The 27,133-nt window shown below is 41.2% G+C and overlaps 1 protein-coding gene across 4 annotated transcripts in view; it reads left to right on the top strand.

The window, feature by feature from the left end:
* Nr3c2 (nuclear receptor subfamily 3 group C member 2) overlaps positions 1 to 27,133 on the top strand; it is a 373,979-nt gene that overhangs the window by 272,355 nt on the left and 74,491 nt on the right. For all 4 annotated transcript variants that reach the window (XM_029555030.1, XM_029555028.1, XM_029555029.1 and 1 more), the window contains exons 5-6: positions 24,601 to 24,939; positions 26,490 to 26,634. In XM_029555030.1, the coding sequence (XP_029410890.1) occupies positions 24,601 to 24,939; positions 26,490 to 26,634 (484 nt within the window). The remainder of the gene's footprint in view (positions 1 to 24,600; positions 24,940 to 26,489; positions 26,635 to 27,133) is intronic.

Below are 27,133 nucleotides of genomic sequence, written 5' to 3'. Positions count from 1 at the left end.
TGTATGAGGGGCTGGAGCGATGGCTCAGTGGGTGAGGGTGTGCTGCTCTTGCATAGGACTGTAGTTTGGTTCCCAACACCCACATGAAGTGTCTCACAACCACCTGTAACTCCAGCTCCAGAGATTCAGTGTACTCTTCTGGCCTCTTCAGGCAGCTACATACATATTCACTTACCCAGGCACAGCCACACACAGACACATAATTAAAAATAAAATAAATCTTACAAAAAATGAGAAAGGAAATGATGTGTAAATAAGTATTCACTGTAGTATCATTGACTAGCAGAAATCTATTAAACATCCATTTATTCAGGACCGATTAAATTATATAACACTCTTCCAACTCTAGTAAAAATGAAGTGAGGTGTATGTGTTTATAGATTTATATGTTATCAGGTTTTTTATGAACTTAACCTCCAAACTGTTGTTCAGCAAAAAATAAATTAGTTTTCAAAATAGTATATATTTTCTGCTATAAATTTGTATCTATTTAGAAAAACAATAACATTGTGTAGAAAGGAGAACTAATTGTTATTATATATCCTTCTGTGCCTTCAGATTCTGTATTATATTGGAATCATATATTACATACATGTTACCAATTAAAAAAATAAAGTATTAGAAAAACTTAATAAAGCAAGACTCCATTCTTCTCTGCCTTGATGAATAAACCCACTAGCTGGCTAGTGGGAACTAGGGGATAAAGCAGGGCTGCCTGTGGAACAGAGTAACTCATAGAAGTCAAGAGGAGGGTGAGGTTGGCCAGGGAAGATGAGTAATATGAGATCATGCCAACAACAGCTCAGAAAGATGGCCCTCACTGGTGAGAGGACACAGTTTGGAGCCAGACTGCATGGGTGAGAACCCCTGTTCTGCCCCCCCGGCCTTGTAGCCACATGCACGTTACCCCTGTTGTATACCTGGTATCCTTATCTTCAGCTTCCATTGGCCAGCCTACCTATATATTTAGCTGTGGCAAGAATTAAATGAGTAAATTCACAGTGAAAGAAAATGATCATTCAGTATGTATTACTAGGTGTGTTAGTCAGCTTTCCATTGCTGTAACAAATTCCTAAGATAATAAGGTTATGAGGAACAAAGGTTTATTGGGGCTACAGTTGTACAGCTTTCAGTCTGTGATTACTTTGTTGCTTTGGGGCTGAAGCAAGGCAGCACGTGATGCAGTGGCATATAGTTAAACCATTTGCATTATGGCCAGGACACAAAATAAAGAAAGCGGCAGGGGCTGGGGTCCCAGTATCCAGGAGACTTCTCACTGGACCCCACCCCTGAACAGTCCCACCACCTCCCTATTACCCCATGGCTGGGGGTCAAGCCTTCCACGCAGGGGCCTGTCTTTAGGGGGAACTGAGATCTAGTAATGTGTTAACAGTAACAGTAAATCATAATAAGCACTACTTAAGAGTTCAATGTTATTTCCCTCCTAGGTTGCAAATTCCATCAAGGGATGAATCTGTATTTATCTTCTTATTACTTTATCCCCAGAAATCTAGTGGTATTCCTTAGGGCTTTGTTGAATAAATTAGTGAAAGACCGCTATTTCTGTTACCTATACACTATAGGGGGAAAAAGAACTTCCCCAACTCCCCTATAAAGGTCCAATAATTTGATTTCTTAAATAGATTAACAGGAGAAAAGGCATGTGACTTTATTAATATACAAGCACTTGAAATTCACACAAAGAATGAAACTCAAGGAAGGGCCAGAGGATGGAGTCTCATCTACTCTGTTCCTAAGGAAGAGGGAAGAGCCATGTAGACAACTTTACATGAAGAGTAACTAATTTTAGAGGAGATGAACAGACCTGGAGGCCAGTAACCTGGGAGAGTTTGTTTGGGTGCTGGGTATGATATTGAATTTTGAGTTTCTTTTATGCTGTGAGCTTGCTTTTCCTTGATAGATGAATTGTTAGGGAGGGGATAGAAGGCAATTGTATGTCTGTCCTTTCAATGGATTTGTTCTCTAGGTATACAGGGGAACTTCAGAGAAAGCTACTCAGTATAATTTGGGGCAAAAAGAAGGGCAAGAAGTGGTACTAGGAGATGGTCCAATATTCCTTAGTTCTTCATCAAAAGGCCTCAGTATATCCAGCTGCCACACTTTGGGTATCATTTTCTGAGCCTCATCAACATTCTACTAAGACTTTTCTGTATGTCCTCCCATTTAAACCTCAAGGCATCACTATTAATGTGTCTGTTTTACAAGCAAGTTTCCATGGAGGCATGTAAAGGTCAAAGAGGTGACACACAGTCGGGAGTAGCATAGCCCACTCAGATCTCTGTTCCTAGAAGCAAAGTCCATGCCTGGCATCACTCTATCATACAGTGTAGGTTCCCATAGTGCAAATTGGCTCAGCCCATCTGTGAGTGGCACACAAGTGTGACTTGGCACAGGACGCAATACAGAATTTGTAATTAGTTGCTGGCTTCTGTATGCACAGCATAGGTTTTATAGGTTTCTGTAAAATGTTTTACTGGGGGAGAGTACTTTGACTCTTGAAGTCACTGAAAGCAGTGAGTCAATAATGGGCAGAGTGGAAATGGAGACTTTAAAAAGTCATATTTTCTTCATATTCAGGCTGTAGTTTTAGCACTTGTGGTTCATGAACTAGATAATCATCTTTAATTGTCCAGTTGCTGTAACATCATTTTTTTTCTCTTATAATTTCTTTTAAGGCCTTGATTTTAGTTTCAGTTTTGGAAAAAAGAAAATATAAACAGTTTTACTATGTTAAAAAAGATAATATGATGTTTAACCTTTAAAATGGAGCAATTTCTATAATAAAAATGTGAGTTAGAACCTTTTCAGATGTATCCAGTTTCCCAAGCAGTGTTCTTCTGATCCATTTAGCACCATCTTCTTAGTTCTTCTGAGAGATAAGGCAGATGCCCACGCACCATAACACTGCTTGGAAAACTCTTTTAGCAAATAAGTGTGACTCTGGTAACAAAATCCAAATATATTGGGAGACTTTTTTTCCCCCTATGCTATCGGTTGATTAACAAGCACTCCTAACCATATCCTCAAAGTCACCTCTGCTTTTAAAAAAAAGGAAGGGAGGAAGGGGGGGAAATCAAAGCTATAAAATGCATCTTTCCTCTTTTCTCTAGACCCCTCAGTCCCTCCTGCCACAAGTGCTATTTCCTTTCTTTTAGTCCTGCTGGGCTTCAGGCTGCATGCAAAGGAAAATGTAGCAGGCTATGTAAGATGAGAATGCCAACAGAGAAATTGAAAGGAAAATCACTGCTCTTCTGGCCCAGGCTGGGCCTGCACTCGGGCTATAGCCTGTGTTACTAGAGTCCTTGAGCTACAGACAGGAGGATCAGCTGCTTTATGCAGGCTGCTCAAAAATTCCTTTTCTCCCAAATATATATTTAATTGAATTTTGTCCATTTTATATAATACATTTTAATCATATTCAGACCCCCTTCCCCTACCTGCACTCCCCATACCCCTCACCACATTTCACACATTCTGTCATATGTTGAGGCCTATGGAGTCAGGTTGTGTCCCCAGATGTCCTTCAGTGTGAGTTCATCTACTGGAGCCTATTCAGCCTTTCTGGTGTCAGCAGTTAAGAGCACTGACTGTTCTTGCAAAAGACTCGGGTTTAAATCCCAGCACCCCACATGGCAGCTAACAACCGACTATAACTCAGTTCCAGGAGATTCGATGCCATCTTCTATCCTCCACGGGTAGTGCAAGACATGGATGCACATACACACATGCAGGCAACACACTCATACACATAAAATAAATGCATAAAAATCTTTCTAAAACTTAAAAAAATATATCAACTCTCCCTCACCCAGTAGTGATCAGCTGCCAATAGTCCGTCCACTGAGGTTGGAGCCCCCTGCCCATTTCCAGTTCTATACTGGGTTTTTGTCTGATTTGAGTTTGCATTGATCTTGTGCTTCACCTCACTTTTGCACTCCAGTGTTCTGAAAAGAGTGTTCTGCACATGACTTTTCTGTTAAAATACATAGAGCTAATTGGCCCTCAGACCAAGAAATCCTTCACAGTGTTTCTAGTTGGACTGTATCCTAGCCATAGGGCAGAGAGAGGACCTGAGAGGTCTTTCTAGTCCCTTCTACCCATGTTACACATGTGGAACAATAGAGTCTAAGATCCTATCAGTACAGGCTTGAAAAATGAAACCTGAGATCCTGATTGTCCTCCCACTCTCTTCTCAACCATACCCTACCTTATTTCATCCTCTCCCAGACATGCTTAAAAAAAAAGTCCATTCCTTTAATGAAGACTCAAAAGTACTTTAAATCTTACACTCCTGTAACTAAAAATCTAGACTTTGGAGAAAGCCTTCCTTGGAGGGTTGAACATGAAAAAAATCAAATAATGAATGGATGTGAACAAAGTAGACCCAAAAAACTGTGTGATCTCTCAAATTGGCTCCTAATTTTGGTACCAATTTACCTGCATCATTAGCTTTTCTTCTCAGGAACTCTTACAGGTCATCAGTCATATGGACTCCATCTTGCCCTCTTGGATCAGCCATGCCAAGTGCAAAGAGAGGAGGATGACAGACACAGGGAACAGTAGCAACAACAGGCATCATGATTGTTTTGGGGGGTAGAAAGAAGGCAGCACAGTGGAAAAGCAAAGGGTCATAATGCCAATGCTGGGGACCCTCAGCGGAACATGCACCCATTCCTGCTAAGAAAGGAGCCAAAGCTGGGGAAACATTCAAAGCTGAGTTGTATGGATCTTGCAAGTTGGTGCACTTACCCAATAAAATGAAGACTATGAATGTTTAGAACCCCACTAACCACTCTCTGAAAAAAAAAGAACATAGCAATAATTAAAAACTAGTAAGAGTCAGAAAAAAATGGTGTTTTTTTATTATTATTCTATGATTTCAGCTTCATGTATGTACAGAGATTTGCATGACTCAAGAGACTCGAAGGAAATGTTAGAACACCAAAAATGGCTGTTAGTGAAGTACGGTGGTGGGTGCATTACTGCTCTTCCTCTTCAAGTTTGTTAGCAATATGAACATTTTAAGGAAAATAGAGTTCACAATTTTGAACCAAAAATGTATAAGAATAATGATACTGAAGTAGTTACCACTGACCAGAAGAGGGAAGAGAGAAAGAATGACCAAGAGACACGTGTGCTGGGCCTGCTGTGAAGACTGAAAGAAGGACAGAATATGGCTGGCACAGGGGACAGAGCCAAGGGAGACACGGGGAGCTGGAGGCAGGGGGAGAGTCCTGTCTGAGGGATGAAATGACAAATTCATTTTCTTATAAATGTGCAGGTAAGAAGTCTAAAATGGGGCTCAGGACAGTATGTCAGCAGGCCGGGTTCCTTTGAGGAGACTGGAGGGAATCTGCCTGTTTACCTTTCCCAGCTTCACAGAGCTGCCTACATTCTCCGACTTGTGGCCTTTTCCATCTTCAGAGCTGGTCTACGATGCATTCCTGCTGCCCCATCTTCTATTCCCCTCTTCTCTCCCTTTCCTGCCTCCATCTGTCACTTACAAAGACCTTGTGAGTGTATTAGACTGACCCTGAAAATCCAGGATCACTTTCCAATCTAAAATTCCTTAGCTGGTGAACTCTCCTGACCATGTGGGGTAGCACATTCCTGCGCTCCAGGAATTGGGAGGGAACATCTTTCAGATCCTGTATTAGTTGCTGTGATACTATGACCATAATGCCTGACAGAATAACTTAAAGGAGCAAAGGTTTGTTTTGGCACATGGTTGCATCATGGTAGGGAAAACATGGCAGAGCAGCTCTATTCATGGCAGCAGGATCCTGGGTGGAGGCTTTTCAGACTACAGTACATCAGGAATGAGAGAGATTAAGTTCAATAGGAACCAGGAGCCTGGTATAGCCTTCAAAGAAGGTGGTGACCTACTTCCACTAGTGAGGTCCTACCTCCTAAAAAGTCCACAGCCTCCAAAAATAGTGCCACCAGCTGGGGAAGGAGTGTTCTAAACACAAGCCTGTGGGGGGTCTTAGATTCAAGCCCTAATAGAGACCATTCTGCTATCCAGCATACTTCAAAATGACCTATTTCCCACCAAAACATGTCACCATGAGTTCTGTATATTTCTCTGATTCTGGTCCTCCATGTCCCCACCCCATTCTCCTCTCCTCCTTGAAACCACCCTGTTTCCTCCAAAGCCACTGTGAATTCTTGCTGACAACCTCCTGGTTATGCCTTTGTTCACAGTTCTGAAATTGCCCCCATGTTCCTCCCCTGTGCTGATACACCTCGACTACCCACCAGACCTACTCCACAAAAACCTTCATTCCAAAATAAGTGTACTCCTCAGAGATGGGAGAGATTTCTTTCTATATAACAGAACTTGTTATTCCTTCCTCTGATAGAGTTGCCTGGTACTTCTTTGGGACCATCAAGTCTCTATATAGCACCCACTGCACTGTACTGTATTTGTTATAGGTATTTCTTCCCAATTACTTTTTAAACTTCTCAGGAAAGTATTGTCTCCTTCTCTTTAGACCCAAAGCACTTTGTTGCAGTAGGTGCTTAATGAATGCTGTGGGATGAATAAAGGAACACATGGTTGAACAGTGCCCAAATGCTACTAAGTTAAGTCCACTCCCAATTAAGTTTAATTGTGCACTTACTAAAGACAAAAATGATTTAATTTTTTAAGTTCAATGCTAATATTTTTATTTATTATTATTTTGCTGTGGGTGTATGAGTGTACCCATATCATGCAGTGCCCAGGGAGACCAGAAGAAGGTGTTGAATTCCCCTGGAACTGGAGTTACGGATGGTTGTTAGCCACCATGTGGGTACTGGGAATCTAACCCTGGCCCTCTACAAGAGTAGCCAGTACTCTTAACCATTGAGCCATCTCTCTAGCCCCCAGGATTTAATTTTTAAACTAATCCCGTAACAAATTCCAAAAGTGATACTTAATCAAGTTTTTGGTATATTATTTTTTTCTTCCCTGTAACAGGGAAGTACAGTTTCAAAAAACCTTGTGTCTTGACCTCCTATTCACTTAAAATATAATCTGGCAAATTAATATAACCTTGAATAAAAATATATTGAGGAAGAGGTTTAGCATCTCTCTTTTTTCCTTGATGAAGAATCTTAAGGGATATTGAACCTCTCCTTATTTCTTACTTAACTATAGTTTGTTACCAGCAAGGGAGAATAAGATGTTGGACTGCTAAGGTGGGAATTTCAGCCCTGGTCTGATGGGTTTTGGTGCAGTGAAAAGTTATGGTGAGTTAACCTAAAATAAAAGGGTATATAAATGAGCCCCTAAAATAAACATAACACCTAAGAGATAAGTGAAATCCTGGCATGTTGCCTCAAATCCCTGCACTGAGGAGGCAGAGACAAGAGGTCATTCTCAAGTTCAAGGCTAGCCTGGTCTACACAGTAGTTGAAGACTAGCCAGGGCTATATAATGAGACCCTCTCTCAAAAACAAAAGCAATTAATAAAAACATTTTTAAAGGTAATAGAAAAGAAAGCCTTAAGACTAAAGCAAAGCTTAGGGCTGGAGAGATGGCTCAGTGGTTAAGCACACTGATTGCCCTTGCAGTGCAGAGGATCTGGAATCAGTTCCCAGCGCCCACATGATGTCTCACAAACATCTGTAACTACAGTTACAATGGATCTGAAGCTCTTGTCTGGCCTCCACAGGCATTGCACACATGTCACATGTACATGCAGGCAAAACACTCATATACCTAAAATAAATTTTAAAAAGTTAAAAATACACGTGATTGGAGAGGTCATAGATCCTAGAAGGGAACCCTATCTCTGTCATATCTCTGGACAAATGAAATTTGTTACTCTATGCTGAATATGGATCCTTATATTTGCGAAAAAGTTTACCATGCACCTTACCAAAGAAGCTTCTTTTTGCAATAGATGGAGGCTACGGTAGAGTTCCACAACTGGTCACACACAGAGAATATACATCTGAGAGAGTCCCAGACCTAGATGACATGTCTATAGTGGAACCTCTACACCGAGGCCTTATGGAACATAGCAGAACAGGAAGTGGAGAGAATACTTGTGCATCCCTCAGCTCTTACCAGCAGAGCTTCCTTATATAATAGAGTGTGATGGACATGGAAGGCCACAACTGGCTAAGCTGAATAAAAGACTACAGAGTTTTTGTCTCTGGATAAGACTCCTGTATTAAACTTCACCCACCCATGGCTCAGGGACCATCGCAAAAGAGGTGGAGGAATGATTATATGAGCCATAGTTGGCCCATGAACATAGGGAAACAGGCTTTCAGGCCACTGGAAGCTTGCTCATATGAACTTGCAGCAGTGGTGGCTTCAAGCACCAGACCCAGGCCAACTCATTCAGACAAGGGCCCAGAGTGGAGCAGGGAAATGGGAGACAAGCCAGCCCCAGCCTGGGAACTGCTGGAGACTGACTACTGATCGCTGCTGGGTGAGGGACAGCAGACCTCCCTTAAGATCTCTAGATGAGCTGACTGCACTGCAGTGGATGAACTTGCACCAAAGGGCAACTGGGTATAAATGCTTGGATAGGATTTAACATGTATGGTGGAATTCATGAAGTCCAGTGGGGCAGCGGGGGTCTAAATTTGATTAAGCACTGTTGTTTGAAATGTACAAAAAGCTCAATAAAAAATATGTTTTAAAAGTTAAAAAACAAAAAAGAATAACTAACGTAGGCTGAGTAGGCCAATATAAAAATGTACTTAAGCTTAGTAGAGTAGACCTCCAGAACATCAACTAAATCATAGAGTCCATGGTTTCCAGAGCAGTTTGTCATCCAAGATCCACACTGCAGAAGAATGCTAAGTCCAGATGAGAGATGTCTGTCTTTGCAAGAATTTTAATATTGGCAGAAATGCTCAGCCCATTTCTGAGTGGCCAGCCAAGAACAGAGGGGGGGATGGGCACAGGAGCAGTTTTGGAGGACCACTGAGTCAGCAATCCACATAAAATTCTGTGGGTGGAGATCATAAAGAGTGTGAGACTGCATTCAAGTGTGCAGGTGTTACCTCACCATGCCTTCAACTTCGGAGTCATTTATAATCCCACACTGAAACTGGCCAGGTACATGGCAGCTACTCTTGAGACAGGGTAAGATGTGCCCCTTTAAAGATGAGAAATGGGCTATGACATGGGGGTGTGGCTCTTGTTACTCCTAGGTGGTGTCATCTGTAAGTTGATCATGGGGAGCAGATCTGCCACACAGTTAAAAAGTTGTAGAGGGGCCCCATTTCATCACAGGAACAAATATTCTTTTTAATGGATGGTTGGTGAAGAGGCCTATTTTATAAAAGTCCAGCTTAGTTTTAATGTGAGGGTTAATGTTAAAATCATCCATTACTCATTTTTTGTGAGTGTAGTAACTTATGGGATATGTGCTTGCCAGTCAGTGCATATGCCCTTTGGGTGTGGTGGGCACTTGACCCTGCCTCGTGAATTATAAACCTGATGATATAATTACACTAAACTTGGGCACATTTTATGGGCTGTGTATGTGTACCTGGGTTGCTTGCAGACTGTGTTGGTACTTTGAACATATGACCCTGATTATAAGCTTGAACACTGAAGAAATGTAAGTTTCAAGTTGAATAGGTTCTAATAGTCTTGCAACACCCATTGCACCTTTAAGGAAATTGGTATGGGGTTCACCTGTCTATGCAGCATGGTGACAGGTCAAGCTTCTGGTGGAGGGAGTGGCCACTTCTCAGCTTTAGCTGTTTGCTGCCATGAGGAAAACGAGCTGGTATTGCCTTAAAAAGTTTTTGAAATATATGTTAGAACTGCAATTCGGAGTTGGAAAATTTCCAAATTTTGAAAATGAGGATTTTTTTAAATTATGCATAGTTCCAGCACATAAAAACTATAGGGAAATGACTGGAGCATGATAGACCAGCATGCTTCTTTCTTAATTCTCATGTTTACTTTTTATGTAGTCTAGTTTACATCGTCTGGCTCTCTTGTTTTAATGACTTTGCTCAATGTACACATGGTTCTCAACCACGGGTAATTTTCCCTCCAGGAGGGACATTTGGTGGTCTGGAAAACTTTCTGGTTGCCAGTTTGTGTGATTATTACCTAGCTACTAACATCTAATGGTAGAGGACTAGGTCTGCTGCTCAACAATTCTGTGGGGCACAGGATAGTCCCTATAGCAAAGGCTGTCCAACCCCAAATGACAACTGAGTGGAAAAGAAAAACTCTGGTGTGGACCAGATGTCTAATGTTCATCCTTTCTTTCTTCTCCCTCTCCCCTGCCCCTCCTTCTTTCTGTCCTCTCACCTTATATCCCTCCCTCCCTTCTTTCTGTCTTGTTCATATTCTGTTTCTTCCTCTTCTCTAATCTTTCAGACTCTTTAGGTTGGTAGCTGTCAGTTTCACCAGGCAGGACTTTCACATGGGAATTTAAGAATGAAAGCCCCTAATCACCTCTTATGTGCATTTTGACATGTGGACCAGTAGTTTGAGATTCTGTGTGGAGAATTTATCCTGGGTCATTCTCAGGAAGATTCCCCCAGGAACCACAGTTGCAGGAGCTGTCCTATAGTCTGTTTGCATGGTCGCTAGTCTTTATTTTATTTTTTATTTTTTTGGTCTTTTTGAGACAGGGTCTCCCTGTAGCCCCAGCTGTCCTGGAACTCACTATGTAGACCAGGCTGGCCTTGAACTCACAGAGATCTGCCTGCCTCTGCCTCCCGAGTGCTGGGATTAAAGGCATGCACCACCATGCCTGACATTAGTCTTTATTTTTTAGATCCATTATCATTTGGGCTTGTGAGTTATATGTTATACTTTTATTAAACTCTTGAAACATGATTTTTAATCAGTACTCGCATTAAAATACAGTTGTGGGTGACGAGCTGAAAGTGTACAGGACCGTATTCAGCTCTTACACAAAGCCCAAGTAGCTACCTAGTGCATCTATGGAGTTTCTTCCCAAAATTTGTCATTATTTGCCCAGCTATTTTGGCGATATCTTCCATGTACAGATAAGAATCCTGTTGTAGTGATTCCCTGAAAAAATGTTAAATGTTGTTTTTATTTTAAGCATAAGAACAAAGTAAGAAAAAATAAACCTGAGCTAACTATACTTGAAAATATTAAGAATAATTTATGTGATTACTTGACCAAATAGATGTAATTTAAATATTGTAAAAGATTAACTCCCTGTAGAGATTAGTTTATGCCATGTACCATGTGTACCATGAAGTACTATTTTAAGGGCAGTTGTAGGGATATAAGATCTGTCTACCAAATGCTACTTGGTACTTAGGAAAATGGCATATTTATGCAACAGTAGTTACCTGCCCTCAGGAGCCTCAACTCATGCAGAACATTACATTTGTTTCTGTTACTGTTGTATTGATTTGGATGCATAGTATTTTGATAGTCAGATCTGTAGCAGGTGTTAAATATCTTCTTACAATTTAAATCAGAGATTGTTACATGATAATGGCTGGGCAATGAATGCATCAAGGCATTTTCTTGGGTAATTTGATACCAGAAGCCTAGACATCCTTCTACACAGGCAGGACATTTCAGCCTCACACAAACATTGGTGGTTTGATGACCACCAACTTCTGATAATTATGGAGAAACTATATTTTAATGATCTGGAATTCTGTTTGGATAATGTTGTATTTACATCCAATTAAACAGATTTTACAGTGATTGCTGGATGACCTTCAGCAAAGCTGTTAGCCTTCCCCTCATAATTTTTATCAAATGCTTTCTCACCTTCCATCATAAGTAAATATAAATACATGAGCAAATATGTTTTTCACACATTTCTCTAAGCCCCTCCCTTACAAATCCTTTAGTCTGGCTCTGCTAATGGACCACTGAACTTGAAACAATGAGGCTTAGAGTATATCCCACCTGAATCAGCTGGGATCCTGGGCCAGCCAGTCATCTTCCTGGAGCTTGATTCCTCAGAGTTAAAATGAAACTACTTTTTATTGTGAGTCCCTCTGGCTACAGAAGGCCATAATTGTACAGCCTGTAATTAGGATGCTCACAATAAGGGTTTTAAAGCCTCCAGTCATTGATAGTCACCCAGGACAGGGGAAGAACACAACTTTCCTTTCCACTTCCCATGTTTGTAAGGATAAGAAGGATCAGGGGCCAAGACATTCCCACCATTTCCCACAGAAGGAATCTAGGCTGCCTGTCTCATTCAGTGACACTCAGTGGTGCCTCCCGGTAGGGCACAGCCCACTGCTCCTGGATTCTAGTTCTGGAATATCGTACCTCCATGAAACCAAAAACACCTGTTTTTCTGGCCTCATCCCCTTTTCATCTCCTCTTAGACTCTCTGAAGGTTACAGATGGCAGCACTGCCTTCCTGGTTGCTGCCCCAGGGCTGCCAAGCCCTCGGCTATTCTTTGCACTTTGCAGAGGACACTGGCCTGATTTTGTTATCAGGCAGGCTGGGATAAGCCTTGATTGGAGTTGTTTTCCAGGTAGAGTAGCCTACCTGGGGTTTAGTATGAAACCTAACAGCCTTGTTTTGTTTGTCTATAATGAATGGGACCACAGTCATCACATTAAGGAATCTAACTGGTTCTAGACAACGAGAAAAGCATCTATTCATTTGTTTGTTTGCTCTTTCCTTAACTTTATTCAGTAAGCACTTATTCACTGCCTACTGTATTTGATACCACAAAAAATGTTTAGACAAGTTCTAGCATAGAAACCAAAGAATACAGAGTATAGCATTATGGTGTGGTTTCATGGTCTTCATTCTACATGGTCATGTAAGTGAAGGGAGACTCTAAAGGGAAATTTCTAACACTAACTGTGGGTCCAAAAACCATATTGTTAAAGGCTAGAGATTTCCTAAGAGAAAGTTACAGGCTCCTATCATCACCGTTGAAATACCGGGATTAAAGATTAAAAAGAAGATTAAAAGTGGCCTCTCATATGGTATCTAACCTGAGTCCACATTATCCATTTGAAAACTGTCATATAAAATTGGCCTTTATTCAAGTCAACAAGGGGGAACAGATTCACAGTGGCCTTCAGGGACCCTGAGGGGTGAGGGTGACAGGCCACCATTCCATACCAGGAAAGGATATTTGAACACTAACAGTAGCAGCCATGGAATCCACCTATCCATTGTTGAATGTGCTTCTTATAGGGGCGGCACAATCACCCCTTGCCAGCTGACTTTGGGATGAAGGAATATCTACCTTTGGATGTGGTGTTACTTAAGAATTACTAAGTGTGGGGGCCAGCAACATGGCTCAGCCAGTTAAAGCACTTGCCTCCAAACCTGACAACATAAGTTCAATGCCCAGGATTCACATGGTGGAAAGAGAGAACCAGCTCCCAAAAGCTGTCCTCTGACCACCATGTGTGCACCATGCTGTATGTGCATGCGTGCGCACACACACACAAAAATGAATAAACATAATAAAAATGTTAATGAATTACTGTTTTAAATATGAATTGTAATTCTTTGAGAAATACTTGTAGAAGACCCAGCTATCCTTCTGAAAGTACTAAAATAAACCTCAAAGGAAATCCTCCTCTGGGCAACTCACCTTCTGAGCTTTGATGGAGCCATCGCTGGTTTCCACAGACATCTGTGATTCAGTCTCATGTGAAAGAAAAATACAAATTATAAGAAACCACCAAAAATATACAGCCCTTGAATGATAAACTCCTGCAGTGAGTTAGCTCCTTATTTACTAAGAACTTTCTCTCATGCCTTGTTTTCGCATTGTTGATTTGTTTAGTTTTGGTTTGTTGTTGTCATTGTTTGTTTGCTTGCTTTGGCTGAATGACGTCAATGTGAAGAATACTTCTGAAATGAAAACAGGAAGCTTAGCCTCTTAAAGAAGCTTTTGTTCACCCTGGTGTACTGAACTTGGTTTTGAGGGAGTCTCCAGTGTGCTGGAATTTACACTGTGGCAGAATACCAAAGGACAAACTAGAAGTGAGCCTTGTAAACAGCTGGCTCTGGCTGGGAAGGCCTTTGCAGACGTGGTACAGCTCCACACTGGTCCTCAATGCTGCAGGGCTGACCCTGGTGCCCAGAAACTCTGGAAGAAAGACCTGAGGAGCCACTGCAGATTACCACTTCACAGCTTCAAAATAGGCTGTTTGCCTTGACTACACTTGATCTTGGACTTTCCAGACCAATCTACCAGTATCCTGAAGAGAACCCAGACAAGAAAAATAAAATTTTATTCAAACTATATGCATCATTGGCTACTATCAACTCTTAATTTAGACTCATTCCAATGTCAGAGGAATAAAATGTGGAATAATATTTATTTTAAAAGCTATAAACTTTGACGTTTGTTTTCCCTTTCCTCCGGCCTATTTAATCCTCCACCTAGCTTAAGTGGCGTCCTGTTAACTCAGTATTATGTACCTCTACTCATCCTTTGTAGATTAGTGTTAGGTTGTCACTGGAGCTATTTTTGAATTCTTTTGGGCTTCTTTGTCTCATATTTGTAAAATGCTCATAATAGAATGAAGAATTCTCAGAATGAAGATTGATTTCTGTGTTTCTCCAGTTATGAAAGTTCTGTTCACTGTCAATTTGACTGTCAATTTAATTTCTGTTAGGTTATTTGGCCATTCCACTCTTTTTGTTCCTGAACAACTATAATACTTTTTAATCATTTAACTAATCATTATAACTATAATTTCAGTGTTGGTGGTTTGCGGTAAAAGTTGCTTGATTTACTTTTCATATAAATAATGTAAAAGATTACTTATGATCTGGCTCAAATTAAGGTGATTTTTAAAAAATAAAGCATGTTTTCAAATAATTGTCCTTGAGAAAATAATTAGGATTACAATTATATATGTGTGAGCAATTATTTTACAGAAAGAATATTGAAGAGGAAAGAATTACTTTTCAAGAAAATTGATATTGGAGATAAAACTATATTAATCTATTTGTGTATTTTCTCCTTCATTAATAATTTTTATTTCTTCTTAATTTTTATTTATTTATTTATTTATTTATACTCTTGTGTATGAGTGCATTGTCTGCATGTATGCAAGTGCATCCATGTGTGCAGTGCTCTCAGAAGCCAAAAGAAAGCATTGCATCCTCTGGATCTGTAGTTATGGATGATCGTTAGGCTCCATGTGGGTGCTAGAACCCAAACCTGGGTCCTCTGCAAGAGCAGCCAATGCTCTTAACCACTGAGCCATTTCTCTAGCATCTTAGTTTTATTTCTTATGCACATAAACCATGCAGTCTTTTTTTTTTTCTTAAATCTGAAATTGATTGGATTCAGCAACCTCCTTGGTTGCCTCAGAAGTCTCTGGTGTGTCCAGGTTGTAAGGGCTCCAGGTGCCACTGAGGGCAGGAGATGGACACTGTAGCAGCAAAGCAGCAAAAGATGGTCAGGGAAGATGAGCGTGCAGAACATGCAAAAGAATGACACATATGTGAATGGCCATGCACTGTATTTAACATGGTCTTTGTGCATTTTTTAAGGAATATCCTGCTGACATTTTATATAAAGAAAAATAATATCATATAGTGTAAGAATCTTTCCCTACATCTGTCAGAATAATGTTTTTGATTTGGGTGCTAAGTTCTGAACACAGGGTGTCCTGCATACTAAGCATACTTTCTGCCCCAGCCCCAAACTCTATTTTTTCATATCATGCTTGCTGGGGTGGATCCCACTGAGTTGACTTCCAGTATAAGGAAGTCTGCATGGGACCAGCCTATGGGATTTCTACCCAGCCTGGGGTCTCAAGTCTGCTTGATCCTGCTCAGCCTGAGCCTACTAGGGATCCTCTGAGAACTCAGGAGGCCACAGCCCATTAAGCCAGGCACTGGAGTCTATTTCCAGGTCACTGCCTCCTGCCTTTTTCTCATACCTTGTTCACCTCTGAAACCTTGTTGTAGTAGTAATGTTTCTTCATACACCATTCTTAATGAGCCTGTTTACCTCACATACCAATGAGATCCTGCTTCATAAAATAAACTCTCTGCCCAAGTGTACGCCAAGAAGGCAACTGTAGCTTTTAAAGAATTTGCTGTTTTAAGGGAAGGGTGTTTTGTTAAATGGCCTCTGCTATTATAGTGCTAGTTTTTCTTTTTTAATTTTTAAATTATTTTTGTTTATATTTTAGCTTTTGGAGAGAGGCCCTCACTCTAGCCTAGGCTGGCTTCAAACTCACTGTGTAGCACAGGCTGGGCACAAGCTCATGCCAGTTCTCCTGCTTCAGCCTCCCAAGTGTTGGGATTACAGGTGTGTACCACAACACCTAATTTTTCTTCTTTAAATCAGTATTGTAAAACTATTAGAAGGCTTTGTACATATTTCAATCTTCTACATAGTTATCCCCAGAGAATAGAGTTTATGGAAACAAATATCGATATTTTCTGAAGAATGTTAATTTGATTTTAAAAATAGATGTCCAAAGAACTCAATTATCAGTTGCAATATTGGTTAGGAATTTGATGCTTAGCAAGATACGTTCTTCCTCTAGCTAATTCTAGATCTTAGGCAAACGGACTGGTTTGGTTTCTTCCTTTTTAAATCTTCCTCTCCAGTTACAGTAAAGGTGACATAGCCAAGAACAAAAGCAAAAAGCATGCCTTACTCACCACAACACCCCAAGTACACTGTGCTACCCTGAGAATTAGAAAAGAAAACATCTTGTGTGTGGTTGAGGTGGCCATAGGCCTTCTGCCTAAAACACTAGTCTCTAGGACTAGAAGGGAGCCAGTGGTGACCTCGTAGAAATCTGAGCTTGGGTCCTCTCACCCCTTTGGTCTCCTGCTTAGATGCCTGAATCAGATGTAACCTGGAGTTTCTATGTCTTTGCCAATAAGTCACATCTTCCCATCTGTACATCGTGATGGCAGTAGGTGGTGTCCTGTTACTCTACAAATCACTTTACCCTCTGTACAATTGTAGCAACACAGCTCCTACCTTGTAAGGTGTAAATGGAGATTAAATGTGCTGTTTTCAAAAGATGCTATCTTAGAACTAACCTTGCATATCAATTCTCAATCGATGATAACTCTTCAACATTCCCAACTCATAAATGCACTCAGGATTAGGAGACAAAGAAGAGCATATTTTAAATATGAAACTGAGCAAACAGTCCTATACCTTATAATGAAGAAACAATTTTTAAATGGGTGGGGCAAGAGATGAGGTTGGGAAGAAAGTGTAAAAGACTCGGGTTTTTTTCTTTTCTTCATAGCACTAGATATTCTTTCAGGCACACATTCTAAAGTCTCTGTATTTGCCTTTTATGCATGTTTTAGAAAAATATTTCTCAGATTATCTCTACACTTACAAGCTGAAGGGGGTTTATTCCTGTACTTCAGACAAATCTGAGCCACCAAAGTTCCCTTCAGGCTGAAAGTACATGAGAGGGTCTTCCTGACTTCCACGGTGGGGCCCCCTGGATCTCTAAAACTTGTTTAATCGCTTTTCTCTCCCCTGGGGCCAAGGTGAACTTGGGCAGCAGGCTGCCTTGCCCCCCAGACCTTAGGGTATTTAGAAAGAATATTGCATGTTCTTGCTAGCAGTGAATTCCAAGCTTTCTCCACAGCACATTCCAGGATGCTGGGAGGAAATTCTGCTGTCTAATCCAAATACCTTCTTCAGTCTTTTAAACCCTTTGTATCTTATCTTGCCCTCAGTGGAAATAGAAAATAAATGGTCATCATGATTCAGCAAATGTGTCTGTAACACTCACAACCCTACTGGTCTTCTCATCACCTTCAAATACATCCACCTCAGTTGTTTCTTTTTTCTCTCTCTCTCTCTTTTTCTTTCATGTTTTATACAGGGATTTGTGGGTAGAGATTTTCACTATTGCTCCCTCTGATGCCTTCCCAAGGTCTATTCAACACAGGGATCTACTAGGAATTGTCCCTTGGATCCACAAAGCACCACCCTGCCCTCCTACTCTCCACAGATCCTTGTCCAATGTGCCAGAGGGAGAGGTTTATAATCATAGGGTAGGCTCAGCCCTTGCTATTAGACTTATCTTGCTTTCGTTCAAAACCAATCAAGCCTCAGCAGAAGAAAGCTCTAGAAGTTTTCTCCAATTAAAGGTGACCACAAGAAGGGTATCTCTCTGACTCTCCATGGATCCTCTTAGTGTAGTCCCCAGTCTGGCTATAACTTTAAGATACATTGTCCCTTTAAAACTCTGGCCCAAGATGGAGTCTTCGCCACACATGTCTATGTGTATACACGTTCTTGATTTTGACTGGCATTAAAAAAAATAAAAAATGATGAGCAAAAAGAGCAATGTAATTTCAGAAATATGCCATAAAAGCAATTATGCTCAGCCCCAAAAATACCCTGCAAGCAGCTCCACCTTTTCTCCTTCTGACTCTGTCTGCATCCAGTAGGGAAGGTACCATATTTCTGTCATAAGGAAGCAAGAACCTTGTTCTTTTCTCTATGAGCTCAGAGGCCCTGTCCTGAGTGCCTCATATCCCATCCTTTGTCTCCACTAAGTTCTGGCTTCCAGTCTTGGGAAGGTAAGCAGTTCTTGATTGTGGGTGGATCCCCCGTGGGAATGTGGCCTAGTCCACTTCCAAATCACAGCAAAGCCAGTGAAGGCATGATGAGAGCCATAGGGAGCAGAAGCCTTGTGCAGAGTTAAAGTGTCTGTCTGCCTTATCTTCCCAACTGTGCTGTGGTGCCCTTGCCCAGCTTAACCCAGTCTGCTTTACAGATCCAACCACCTTCTGGATTCAGCTTCCCCAAGATAGTTATTTCTTGTCAGGGAAAAGACTTTGCTAATCAACATTGCATCGCTTGCAAAACAGGCGCTTCCTATAGTTGGGCAGGTATTACTAATTTGCTTAGAAATTGATAAATGTGCCCTATGAAAATAGTAACAAAATCATATTTATTATGGCTCTAAAGATATCTATGATAGCTTTACACATATTAAGATTTAATTATAGATCTACTAATATGGAATTTCTTACAAAGTGATCAAAGGTTGAGTTTACCTTTACTTTAGCATGTGTCCTATGCATAATAAAATCAGTAATTGGTGGTAATTTATTAATTATATAGAATGATCTGAAAATATTTACAGATGCTTTTGGAAAATGCCATTTTCAACTTTCATAACCAATCTGAGGGTGTTTATAAACAAGAGATGCCACTTCTTTATATTCAGTTGAGAAGCTAATTATTTATTCATGAAGGCAGATTTCCCTAACCCCTCACCACCATCCATTTACTGTGTGTTTCCTTAAGAATCCTTTAGATGCTCTTTTTGCTATTAGTCCAAATTAGGATGGTTTTGCTGTGTAACCAATTAATGTCATCTGCAGAAAGGTGACACTGCTTCTTTTGGTGACAAGACACCCAAATTCTTCATTGTTCTCTCTATATTCCCCCTTTGGCAATTTAAAGACAATGAAATCTTGTACGAAAAGCACAATCATGGTTATTTGGCTAAAATCAGCGCCCCAGGATTGGGGAAGCATTGTTATTGTCCTGTGGGCTATAATTACATTTGACCTGTCAGCCAAAACAAGAAGAAAATCATTTAACATAATCTCAGTACGTCCTCTCTTCTTCCAGGTCCTTCATTTTTAAGACATGTCAACAAGTATTTCTAAATTGACAGAATTCTCACCTTGTTTCTGGTGACATTGGCACAGCTGGGGAGAAAAAATAATCCCCATTTTCTAGGAATCAGTCTTATATCTACTCCAGACAGGAAACAAACCATCCTGATCACCATTTCTAACACAGAAAGAAAGTTAAATGATAGTAGGAAAAACTTGTTGTCCCCATTATTTCACTGCCAGATGCAAGAACTCCCTCTTTTGGGGCTGGAGAGATAGGTCAGCGGTTAAGAACACTGGTTTTTCTTGCAGAAGACCTGGGCTCAAATCCCAGCACCCACATGGCAGCTAACAACTGCCCATAACTCCAGTCCCAGGGGATCCGACCAGCCTCTTCTGTCCTCCGCGGGCTTGCACGACATGGGCGCATTTACCTACGCGCAGTCAATACATGCATACACATAAAATAAAAATAACAAATAAAGTATTAAAAAAATGAATGGCCTCTTTCCCAGGCACCCATCACTGAGTCTCCCAAGTGGTTTGTCCAAAGGGTACACAGGGGTTCACAGAAGCAGCAAAGGTAGAGAAACTCAAACAGGAAGTCATGCTATACCATGCTGCAAGGCTTCAGCAAGTCTGCTGATCACATTGGAGAATCTTAACAATCTTTGTAGAGTACCACCAGGGTGCTCCCAGCTTGCTGTTGTGAGTACTGGTCAGGACAGGAAACAGGGCTTCCCACTGCCAGATCCTAGACATGAATTCATGGAGAATCTATGAAGTTCTGTTTCCTAGCAGTGCCAGCCAGGAGATGGTGGCTGCCAAGGTGTTGCTAGTAAATAAGGTCTTGGCATCTTTTTGGCATCTGAGAGTGACCTCTGGACACACAGTGATGATTTAAATTCAAAGTGTCCCCATATGCTCCAAGCACATGAACACTTGTTCAGATGGTGGTGCTGTTTTGGAGGTTTAGGAGGTGCAGGCTTACTGGAGGAAGCCTGTCACTAGGGGCCAGAGAGACACATGGGAGTTCAGAGCCTTGCCACACTTCCAGTGACTATGCTTCCTGAATGTGCTTGAATATATGAATGCTCAGCTTTCTGCTCCAGCTGCCTCTGCCACCATGTCTCATCCACCATGATGGACTCATCCCTCTGGAACCATAGGCCAAATAAACACTTCGGCCTTGGTCATAGTGTTTTATCATAGCAACAGAAAAGTGACATACACTAGTTACTATAAAATCCAGTACAAATAAGTGAAATCCCTCTTTTAAGTGAGTTTCAATGAGAGTGGGAGACATTTACATTCATATTTATGGAACACACAGACAGACGGACAGACAGACAGAGACAGGCAGACAGACAGAGAGATGGTGTTGCAGAGAGTTAAGAGATGGACTATGGCTCTGGACACCTGGGACTATGAGATTCCCCAAGCCATTAATTCCACAGAATGTAGTAATATACCGTACCCCCAAATCTATGTTGCATTGATATTTTGAATTATAGAAGCATCCCAAAATTGTTCCTATGTAATTAGCAAACATCTTAATTATACAGTTGGATTTGAAGCAGGTGCTAATCTCAAAGCAATGAAAGTAATACTAAGTAGATGAAGAAGAAAGGATTGGAAGAGAGACTGCATAGCAAAGAAGTCAGAGTGTTCTGGGAATTGTGATAGATTCAACCATTCGCTGTGATATTTAACAGCTCTACAACTTTGAAAAAGTATTTCTCCCTCACTTCCTCAGTTTCTTCACCTGACAAAATGGAAATTATAATAGTACCTAATCACAGGGGCCTGGTGTGTGTTGCTTGCCTAAAAACACCTGCTGTGCTCAGAAAGTATGTACTCAGTAAATGTAACTTATTATAATTTTAAATATAACATTTTAACAGTAGAAAGTTCACCAATGGGTCATTGCACAGTATAAATTTTGAAAAGGAATAATAATTAGGAACTCAGAAATTTTATCTAAAATGCTCAGAATCTTGCCTACATTTTTCCACGAGGAAATAAATTAATGTTTCATATATGTAATGCTTTGTGAAATTTATTAATGTTTAAAAAGGAACAAGTTTATTCAGTCAACATTTGTCGAGTACACATGAGCACCAGAGAGCATAGTATGATCTTCCAAGAATGTGTACTGCCCACTTTGAAATGTTTACATTCCAGAACAGCATAAAATGTGTACTGCCCATTTTGAAATGTTTACATTCCAGAACAGCATAAAATTTTCGTACATTTTTAAAAAATTACTTTGACTAATAATTAAGTATGTAACCATACTCCCTGGACTTTTAGAAAAGACAGTAGGTAAAGACATGTAGCTGAAAATCCACCCACTGAAGAAACTGATTACCTAATTATTTCCTCACTCCAAGTGTCCCTCGTGTACTCACAAAATCATAGTGTAAGGTTGAAAATAACTGAAATGCTAAACATAATATTGATAACCTGCTCAACAGTTTTACTACAGACAACAGCCTGGAGTGTAAGTGCCAGAGAAAATATCAAATATTCTTTATGATATTCCTAGTATTGACCTTAAATCAGACATGAGAATCAACAGAGCATTATAAACCTCAGACATAAAACAAATATGAATTTTATAATTAATTTTCAAGCAAATATCACTTCTAATGAAATGTAAAAATATCACCCATGGCTGTTTCTATTCTATCAAATTATGGCTAACAACAAATCAGCCTCATGATGTAAAGTATGAGAGCATTTTAGTGATCTAGAATTTTGTAATTGTTATTTTGGTTTTTGCTTTTTGAGACAGGATCTCACTCTGTAGCCCATGTTAACCTCAAAATCACTGTCAAGCACAGGCTGGCCTTGAATTCATGATAATCCTCTTGCCTCTGCCTCTCAAATGCCATTAAAATGTGAAACAGCACAGAGTCTAGTGTGAGACAGCACAGAGTCTAGTGTATCTGTGTGTGTACGCACACGTGTATGTGCATGTGTATAGGTGTGCACACACATGCATGCACATGCATGTGGAGACCATAGGGTCTATGTCAGTGCCTCTCTCAATTGCTCTTCACCCTGTTTTGTTGAGACAGGATCTTTCCCTGACCCTGGAGCTCACCAGTTTGGCTAGACTGCCTGGCCAGCAAACTTCAGGGATCCTCCCATCCCTGCTTCCCTAATGCTGGGATTACAGACATGTGCCGCCATGCCTGGCTTCTCATGTGAATGCTGGGGATCTGAATTCAGGTCCTCATTCTTGTGCAGCAAGCACTTTATGGACTGAGCCATCTCTCCAGCCCCTAGAATATTTTTAATATTCTAAATAATGGCCACATTGAAATGTTATTTCAGGTATCAGTAACCCTCTCTAACATATATTAAATGTCATAGCCATTTAGCCCTTTGTGAGACAGGAGAGGAAAAAGTTATGATCCCCATTTTCCAAGTAGACCAACTGAGACTCCGTGAAGAGTTGCGTGACAGAGTAGCAGTTCCAGGGATCTGACTGGCTGAATGACCACTGAATGTTCTGGAAGATTCCTTCAAGCTCCTCTGGAATGATTAATCAACCAGCATCTGAGATTATCTATCAGTTTGAGGCTCTTTGTCAAGACTTTCTGGTTTGTTGTCACTCACACATTTGCTCATCAGAAGCATCCCAGTTACCCATACCGTGCTGTCAACAGATTCCTGTCAGCAGTGTATGAATAAGACACATTGGTCCTCTTTCAAAAGATCCTGAACATTAGATTCTTCTGCCTCAAATCTTTCATTGAAGGCTGTAGTCTATTAACAAATGATTAAGATTTTTAAATAATTTTGTTAGGACATACATAATGTCTTAGTCTTATGCTAAGTTCAGTTCTAATAGGTAATGTCAGTGCAACAGATATAATGCACTTATTTTGGACGATGGCCTCTCTTTAAACTGAATTGTAGGTTTTGTCTGTGATGAATGTGAATATTAATGTCTGTAATTGTATAAATGATTCATTTTTAAAGTCTAGTTCATAGCCTTGTTCTATGTTCAATGAGGTAAGTTTGGGATCCTAAGATTAAATAGAAGTAGTATCTGGTCCATAAAGAATTTTTTTATTTATTATTTTTATTTTATGTGTATGAGTGTATTGCCTGCATGTAGATAAGTGCATCCATGTCGTGCAGTGCCTGCAGAGGATAGAAGAGGCTGTCAGATCCCCTGGAACTGGAGTTATGGACAGTTGTTAGCTGCCATGTGGGTTCTGGGATTAGAACCCGGGTCTTCTGCAAGAACAGTCACTGTTCTTAACCACTGAGCCATCTTTCCAATTGAAAACATTATAATCACAAAATCAATGATTACCACAGCCATAAGCTCAGTTTAGCACTTCTGAGCTTTTCTTTCTACCTTTCCATTTATACACCTTCCCCATTCACCTCTGCCAAATCCCAGGATGTTAGCTTTTGGGGCAATCACTCATCCTCTAAACTCTGTCTCCTGTGCACTGCTGTGATTGGACAAATTCATAAGCTCTAGTCTGTCTACTTGTTCTAAAGCAATCTTAATAGTACCTACTCAAAATAATTGTTAAATTGGGAATTTTGCATAAGCCATTTAGAATTTGCCTGATATTGAGTATTCTAAATATTCTTGCTATTTTTACTTTTTGTCATCAGCCCAAGTTCTGCACTGTGATACAGTTTTGCATCCTATTCTGTGCACCACCCTCCTCCCCTCCACCAAGCTGAGCACTTGGTGAGGAAAGGATGAGGCTTGGTCACCTCCAGGTAACCACAGGTCTCCATGCAGACCGTGAGAAAGATGTGTGCTGGGTGTGGAAAGTACGAGGCAGCTGCTAGCCTGCTATCCACAGCAGTAACCCAGGAGCTTTGCCGGTTTCCTTAGAAAGCTATTCAAGGTAATGAATGCTCCTTTGGGTACAAGAACTCCTTAGGAGGAAAGATAGCACGCTGTGAATACAAATCAATGGCCCTACAGTTTGCCTCACGCAATGTATTATATATGAGATCATGCTCATTTGCCCTTATCCCTTCTGATTTTTACATTTCGCAGCTCGGAAGTCAAAGAAATTGGGGAAATTAAAAGGCCTTCATGAAGAGCAGCCACAGCAGCCACCACCCCCACCACCACAGAGCCCCGAGGGAGGGACCACATACATTGCTCCTACCAAGGAGCCCTCGGTGAACTCCACGCTGGTCCCACAGCTCGCCACCATCACACGTGCACTAGCGCCGTCCCCGGCCATGATCCTGGAGAACATCGAGCCAGAGATCGTATATGCAGGCTACGACAATTCCAAACCAGACACAGCAGAGAACCTGCTCTCCACACTCAACCGCCTGGCAGGCAAACAGATGATCCAGGTGGTGAAGTGGGCCAAGGTACTTCCAGGTAGGCACGCGTCCCCTCAGGCTCTGAGTCCCTACCAGATCAGCAGTGCAGTGACTTCCCCCCTGCACAGCATCCCAATGTCAGTATGGGGCCACTGACATCCAAAGTGATTGAATGTGTGGGTGAAGTCTGGATGCTGGGATCATTTCCTGCCTTCCGGGAACGGTGGGGTTCAGGCTTCTGCTGCTCTTAGGACAGATGCATAGCTAGTGTTAGGGACTGAAAGAGAACATTTCATCCCCAAAGCATCAATGAGGTAAAATACAGTGTTAGTAAGGTCATACTGAGCTGATTCTCAGCAGAACAAAACCAGGTCTTATCTAAGCTCAGAGGCCCAGGGAATTCAGGCCTAGCACTGGCCTCTTAAGACACCCTGACCAACCCTTCCCTGTAAAAAATTCCTCCTTGGCACTCAGGAGATGGTTAGTAAAGTGTCTGCACAAGCATGAAGACCTGAGTTTGGGTCCCCAGCACCTTGTGAGGGGTTAAAAAAAAAAGCCAAGGGCACTGGAGCAGGCCTGTAACCCCAGCACCAGAAAGACAGAGAAGGGAGAGCAGATCCCTGGGGCTTGCAGGCCAAACAACTCAGCAGAATTTATGAGCTGTAGGTTCAGGGAAAGACCCTGTCTTAAAAAGTAAGGTGGAGAATGACAGTGGAAGACACCCTGATGAGGACCTCTGGCACAGGCACACACAGGCACATGCACCAGTATACACACATGCACATACGTGCATATACACCAGACACACACAAAATCCCTCCTTGTCCTGAACGCCCTTAAAGCATCCTTGAAATCCCTACCTTTTGGTCATTTTCTACACTATACAATTATGTTAACAAGGCCCTGTTGATCTACAGAAGTCACATTTAGGGATGTTGTCACATTGCACTGGTTTCATGAAGCCAAAGCAGTTTCTGAGGTTACCAGTGGTCAATCTGCAGCCTGTGGCAGAAGGTGGGGCTTTGTGTGACTGAGGCTTTCGGTCCAGAGAATAGTACAATGCAACTGGGAAGACGAGTGATAGAAGAACAAGAGGGGACCTCAGTGCCTCCTGAGAGCTAAGGACGCTGCTCCACTGCAGAGTCCTGGCAAAGGCTGACGTTATCCCAGGGATAGGAAGCAAGGAGTATGGTTTCTTAGGTACCACAAAGTCAAAGAAGCTAAAGTCTTCTGCCATTCTTGCAGATATGTAAGTGAGGATGGGCAAGGATGGCGAGGATGGCGAGGATCCTCTTAAAGTTGGCACTGTTGGTTGTGGGTGTGATGAGGCAAGTTTTACAGGTTGATTTGGTATGGTGGTTACCTATGCGGAACCTCACTGGACTCTGGTGTGATATGTCCCAGCAGATCCCTACTTCCCACCCCCAAGCATTTAGTGTAAATGGAAATGAAGCCTTGTGCAGGGTTAGGCACGCAGTGGGTCCCTGTAGATGCCTGTGGAATTGATTTGAATCTGTTAGAGAAAGGTAGTGGTTGGGAGCTGACTTCTTCCTGGAATGTTCTCAACATGCTAAGTGTCTTTCTGTGATTAATTGTTCTGTTCTCTAGGATTTAAAAACTTGCCTCTTGAGGACCAAATTACCCTCATCCAGTATTCTTGGATGTGTCTATCTTCATTTGCCTTGAGTTGGAGATCGTACAAACATACGAACAGCCAATTTCTCTATTTTGCGCCAGACCTAGTCTTTAATGAGTAAGTACCTATTAATTAGCCCTCGTAAAACAAACTACAGAGTTATTTGTTATGCTGGTTTTAAAAAAATAAATAAATTTTTGAGCAGATGTATGTGTGTGAAAGAATCTACTGAAATGGATTTTTTTTTAAAGAATTACAAAGTCTATTGCATTTTGAAAACATCACTCTTCACCACAATGTAACATACACACTTCTGAGTGCCTATTAATCAGTATATGTAATTCCTACATCATGGTATGCAGGAATTGTCCCAAAAGAAAGAGGATCCAGGGGCTGGAGAGATGGCTCAGCAGTTAAGAGCACTGACTGCTTTTGCAGAGGACCCGGGTTTGATTCCCAGCACCCACATGACAGCTACGTTCTGTCCTTAACTCCAGCTCCAGGGGAATCCGAAGCCCTCTTCTGATCTCCATGGCATTGCACGACACAGGTGCACTCACATACATGCAGGCAATACACTCATACACATAAAATAAAATTAAATTAAATATTTTTT

This window comes from Nannospalax galili, unplaced genomic scaffold (genome assembly GCF_000622305.1).
Source record: "Nannospalax galili isolate Female #2095 unplaced genomic scaffold, S.galili_v1.0 scaffold585, whole genome shotgun sequence".
Classification (NCBI taxonomy): Eukaryota; Metazoa; Chordata; class Mammalia; order Rodentia; family Spalacidae; genus Nannospalax; species Nannospalax galili.
Note: the sequence above shows the minus strand (reverse complement) of the source record. Positions and strands in the feature narration are given on the sequence as shown.